Below are 6,000 nucleotides of genomic sequence, written 5' to 3' on the forward strand. Positions count from 1 at the left end.
ATAAGAACAGCCCTTAGCCGTGGTATATTGGCCATATGCCACATCCCCTCGTCCCTTATTGCTTAATTATACAACACAGTTTGGTTTCTGTCTATTAAAATCTAGTCTTTTTCTCTTGAGAATCATGTTTTTTTTTTTTGTTTTTTTTTACTACGACATCTGTCTTCCAGGATGTTGAAGAAAGCGCGGTAGAGGAGGAGGCTGTAGACATTGAGAGTGTGGAAGACAATGCACAGAAGAGCACCACTTCACAACTGAAGGCAAAATTCACTAAAGAAGTGGAAGGAGAAACACGACCGAAATTAAGAGTATGTCCTCCCCTCGATTTTATTACAAAGACATAAATAACCTTTTAATGCTTTCCTTCAAATATGGTTGTGCTGTGATTTCACTGTCCACGGTTATAATTAGCAGTGTTCTTGGTTCAATGTTACCATTAGCACTCGGACTTGCACAACCCATACGAGAGACAACGCTGTGCTGCGCTTCAGAAGAGCTTTAAAGCCCTTAACCTCCCTGGGCAAGGTGGGACATTTGCGTCCCACCTAGTCAACAGCCAGTGGAATCGCGTGGCGTGAAATACAAATACCTGAAAAATGCTATAACTTCAATTTCTCAAACATATGACTATTTTACACCATTTTAAAGACAAGACTAGTTAATCTAACCACATTGTCCGATTTCAAAAAGGCTTTACAGCAAAAGCAAAACATTACATTATGTCAGGAGAGTACCCAGCCATAAATAATCACACAGCCATTTTGAAAGCAAGCATTAATGTCACAAAAACCAAAACCACAGCTAAATGCAGCACTAACCTTTGATCTTCATCAGATGACACTCCTAGGACATTATGTTATACAATACATGCATGTTTTGTTCAATCAAGTTCATATTTCTATCAAAAACCAGCTTTTTACATTAGCATGTGATGTTCAGAACTAGCATACTCACCGCAAACTTCCGGGGAATTTACTAAATTACTCACGATTAACGTTCACAAAATACATAACAATTATTTTAAGAATTATAGATACAGAACTCCTTTATGCAATCGCGGTGTCAGATTTTAAAATGGCTTTTCGGCGAAAGCACATTTTGCAATATTCTGAGTACATAGCCCGGTCATCACGGCTAGCTAATTTGACACCCACCAAGTTTGGCCCTCACCAAACTCAGATTTACTATAAGAAAAATTGGATTAACTTTGCTGGTCTTTGTCAGAATGCACTCCCAGGACTTCTACTTCAACAACAACATGTTGTTTTGGTTCCAAATAATCCATAGTTATATTCAAATAGCTCCGTTTTGTTCGTGCGTTCAGGTCTGTATCCGAAGGGTGACGCGCGGACGCATTTCGTGACAAAAAAATTCAAAATATTCCATTACCGTACTTCGAAGCATGTCAAACGCTGTTTAAATTCAATTTTTATGCTATTTTTCTCGTAAAATAGCGATAATATTCCAACCGGGCGACGTTGTATTCATTCAAAGGCTGAAAGAAGAAAATGGAGAATTCACATGAACGCACATCTCCAGTGTCACTGTTCTCAGCCTGACCACTCACAAAATCTCCTGCTGTTTTTCGCCCAGAGACTGGAGAGACGTCATTCCACTTTCTGGCGCCTTCTGAGAGCCAATGGAAGCCTTAGAAAATTTCACGTTACAGCAGAGATGCTGTATTTTTGATGGAGATGCCACAGAAGGAGAACAAATTGTCAGACAGGGCACTTCCTGTATGGAATCTTCTCAGGTTTTGGCCTGCCATATGAGTTCTGTTATACTCACAGACACCATTCAAACAGTTTTTTGAAACTTTAGGGTGTTTTCTATCCAAATCTACTAATTGTATGCATATTCTCGTTTCTGGGCAAGAGTAGTAACCAGTTTAAATCGGGTACGTTTTTTATCCGGCCGTGCAAATACTGCCCCCTAGCCATAACAGGTTAAAGAGACTTTGGATCTTGGCGACCCAGCACCAAGTAATGTTTTCATCCTCGGGAAGGTAAGACTAAGGGTGCATCCCAAATGTCACCCTATTCCCTAGTGCACAAGTTTTGACCAGGTCCCATAAGGCCAATAACAAGTCAGTAATATTCAGCTGACTTTCATTGACCTTGCTTTGTGACCGTGCCTCCCAGAACTGCATACTTTTATTTAGTAAAGAATCTCTTCAGGAAATATAAAGTATTGTCTCTGTTATTTAACAGGTCCGAAAACAAGTCCTTGACCTGAGAGACAAATGCGAGCGCCTTGAAAAACTGAAGAGCGGGCTGACCAGGGGGAGAGCTGGTGATATTAAGAAAATCTCAAAGAAATCTGGTAATGGGCCTTACATTTCACCCCCTTCTCTCGTCTCCTATTTGGTCTCTCCTTCCTATAACACTGGCCTGTGTTCTCTCAACAGGAAAGACAGAGGAGCTCATCATCAGGAAACTGCAGGACATCTCGACCAAACAGAAGGACATGGACGTGGTGTTCAAAAGGAAGTGGAGAGGGCCGCCCTCAACAGCGTCCTCGTCATCGGTCTCACCCAATAAAACAATTTCACTCAGGAGCGCTCGACAGCCTGAGCCAAAGTCCCTGGCCCCCGGCCTCAAGTTAAAGGTCGTAGCCACCCCAGTCCCCCACTCTATCCCCCAAAAGCCTGCACCCCAACGACCCAAGACAAGTCCCATCATCACACCACCTTCCAGTAAACACCCCTCAACGTGGCGGTCGCCGGGTGAAAGGACCAGACCTAACATCCTGTCACGCAGAAAAATACAGCCTGCCCCAGGTGAGCCACCCGTCCCTCTGACCCTGTTACTGTCGATCAGCACCCAATGGGCCAGGTTGACTTCAATAAGACAGACTGCTGGTCTAGAGACTGAACTTTCATGTGAAGAAATGAATCATTTAGATCCTTTTTTCTGCCTCCCCAACAGATTCCCCACCAGTTCATGCTGGGTTTCTCCCTCCTCAAATGCTGTCAATAGTGGGTGGAGTGATAACATCTCAGCAGGTGATCGCCATGCAGCCTGCCCGTTCTCTGTTGCCGGTAGGACGCGTCACTGGAATCGAAATGCAACAGTCTCAAACACCAGGTAGGCTTGTAGTGACTCAAGGTACACTGCATTGACTCATAGCTGCATTGAAATGTTTTCTGATTTGATTTGGATTCTTCTTAAATTTCTCACTTTTTTTTTTTTTAGGTGTTGCTTCGGTCACCATCATTATCCCCTCAATGTCCAAACCCATTTCTCTCACTGGAACTCGTAATAACCGCAACCAGGGAGGTAACTTCCCACAATGTAGAAATCTTTAAACCTGATTTGAATTAGCTGAATGTGATGCCATTGACACAAAAAATTGCATTTGTTTCCTATTTTTCAGTTCCTCATTTCTCCGATGTAATTTCATTGGTTAAAACCCGACAGAACCAGTCAGCCCCAGGTGTGTCAGGGGGAGCTCCGAGGAGGCCATCCCCAGTGAAGGGTAGGGACAGTGGGTTGGAGTACGGAGAGGTTCTGGGGAAGCAGCTGGACCAAGCTGTAGACAGTGTAGGGATCAACGACACAGATGGAAACTCTGATGAGGAGGACGAAGACAATGAAGATGGTAATGGTGAAGACGAGAGCCTGACATCTCTCCTCAACGAGATCTTCATCCTCAACCAACAGATTACCACAGATAACAACAGCAGCCCCAGAGGTCCTCCAGTGGTCTCACGCATACCACACACCGAGCCTGGGCAGGTGGGGACTGTGAGGGTACCCACACCTCAGACAGACGGGGTGCTACCACCACCAAAGACAGAGAAGGCGATCATCGGAGATGGAGATGACGAGCGCTCCCTCAGCCCCTTGTTCCTGAGACTGGACGAGGACAAGGGTCAGGAAGAGACTTCCAAAGGCCCAGGTCTGCCAGTGCTACAGGCAGAGGAACTTAAAGTTGGTTTTGGATCCAACCTGAAACCACCAGAGACCGCTTCTGTGTCTGCTCCTGCTGTCAATGGGCACAGCCAACAAGAAAAAGCAGGCACTACAAAAGGTCAAGATGTACTGCAAAAAGCACCGACCACGCCGCTGCTGCAGATGAAAGTTGGAGGAGTGGCCAGGGTGATGGAGTCCAATGTGAAGCTACCACCACTTCAGATGAGCGTTGGAGGCGTGGCCAAGGTGCTGGAGTCCAATGAGAAGCCGGGGGATGCCCTGGCACCGCCCCCACTGCTGAAGATGAGGCCCATGCCAAGACTAGCCCCACGATGACTAAAGAGCAACCCTCGGACATAGAACTAAGCACCAACTCACTTAGGCCCAGGTCAACATTGCAGCCATCTCTCCTCAATACCCCCATTCACATAGGTCGTATTCATTTGGCACCAAACGGACAAAAACTGACAAATAGGGTGAGACTACTTGAACTTGTCCAATGAGAAACGTTTGTTTTCTGTTGCAAAGCATTTCGCTACAGTGTGACGTAATGAATATGACCCTTCTGGCTAAACCAATCAGGGATAACTACATTTACGAACATACATTTAGGAGATCCTTGTGAAAAAAGTGATTTTGTTTTGTTTTAGAAGCGACACTACCTAACGGGCGTATCGGAAAGACTGACATGACACTGTTCTGACAGTCAGGAGTTATGTTTTTCTGTTCAAATCTCTGTTATCTAGACCTGTATTCATGAAGTGTCTCATAATAAGAGTACAGATCTAGAATCAGTTTAACCTTTTTAGATCATAATGAATAAGCTCACATGGATCTGATCCTAGATCAACGCATCTCTAAGACACTATAAATACAGGCCCTGAACTGTTGCTTTTCTTTCCCTCATTTTAAAGAGGAGATGCAATGAATATTGTATAATAATAAGCTGCCAGGACCTTGGTACATTTAAGGGTGTCGAGTATGTTCTGCCTTTAAGGTTTACACACATCACACCGAATGTGGATCTGTCGTTTACCGATTGTTGTTCAGCGCGCTGTTGACGTCTTGTCTGACTGCCGACATCTTCGCGCACGTTTTTATATGTAAAACCGGTTTGCACTCGGTTCACAAGTACTCTCAGCAGACAAATGCTATTGGTGTGTTCGAGCCCTTAGAGTATATTATTTGTTCTATCAGAGCAAGAGGATTTGTAGACAGACATCTGATGGTGTTCATAGTACAGTACTGTTGTGTGTGTGTGTGTGTGTGTGTGTGTGTGTATAGGGCCTCTGAAAAAAATCCTATCTCCATATTGGAGTGGGAGATCTCTATTTCTTCATGTTTGTAGTGACTTCACCTTTAAGGAACATTTCATCCGTAATTATATTTTTTTTGTATGGCACACAGTGTAGAAAACAAACTACTAACCACTCAGTTTGCAGCGCGGACAACAAATCTGAACATAGAAAAGCCTTGATAAATATTATCATAATAGGTCCCTGTAGGATGGACAGGTCGTTGAATCTGCAGCGCTTGTGACCTTTTTCTAAAGCAGCTTCACTTCAGTGATGTATGTAATAATTAGACCCTGACATTCACTATAATATTAGTCAAAATCACTATGCCATTGTTCTAAATGGCACCCTATTTCCTATATAGTGCACTACTTTTGACCAGGGCCCTGATCAAAAGTATACTATATAGGGAATAGGGTGCCATTTGAGAGAATTTGTGTATTCGAGGTTGAATTGGGGGAAATGAAAGCTATCGTTGCTGTAATAATTTTTATGCTGTTAAAAGGTAAAGCTTCCAGAATTAAAAGCCAGCCATCTTGTTAAACTACATCAATACCTGTTAGAACCATATAGTGTAGATTGAATTTCTGTAAAAAATATTAACTCCATTTTTTTATAATAGGCCATGTAAATAATGACGTTTTTCCACTTTGAGGACGATGGTTGTTTTTTGTAAAGATATTTCTGATGTTTTTATATGGGGTCAATAACCGTTATGTTTAGGATGTTGACGTAAGAGAAAGGAAGATGCCTTGAAATAAAATATAATAATGAACATAGGCTGCCAAATT

At 43.2% G+C, this 6,000-nt stretch overlaps 1 protein-coding gene across 4 annotated transcripts in view; it reads left to right on the forward strand.

Moving 5' to 3' along the window:
• LOC115162062 (MAX gene-associated protein) overlaps nt 1-6,000 on the forward strand; it is a 32,066-nt gene extending 26,066 nt beyond the window's left edge. For all 4 annotated transcript variants that reach the window (XM_029712991.1, XM_029712994.1, XM_029712992.1 and 1 more), the window contains exons 19-24: nt 171-308; nt 2,211-2,322; nt 2,408-2,779; nt 2,928-3,086; nt 3,195-3,278; nt 3,376-6,000. In XM_029712991.1, the coding sequence (XP_029568851.1) occupies nt 171-308; nt 2,211-2,322; nt 2,408-2,779; nt 2,928-3,086; nt 3,195-3,278; nt 3,376-4,250 (1,740 nt within the window). In that variant the 3' untranslated portion in view covers nt 4,251-6,000. The remainder of the gene's footprint in view (nt 1-170; nt 309-2,210; nt 2,323-2,407; nt 2,780-2,927; nt 3,087-3,194; nt 3,279-3,375) is intronic.

The sequence above is a fragment of the Salmo trutta genome, chromosome 25, assembly GCF_901001165.1.
Source record: "Salmo trutta chromosome 25, fSalTru1.1, whole genome shotgun sequence".
Lineage (NCBI taxonomy): Eukaryota > Metazoa > Chordata > Actinopteri > Salmoniformes > Salmonidae > Salmo > Salmo trutta.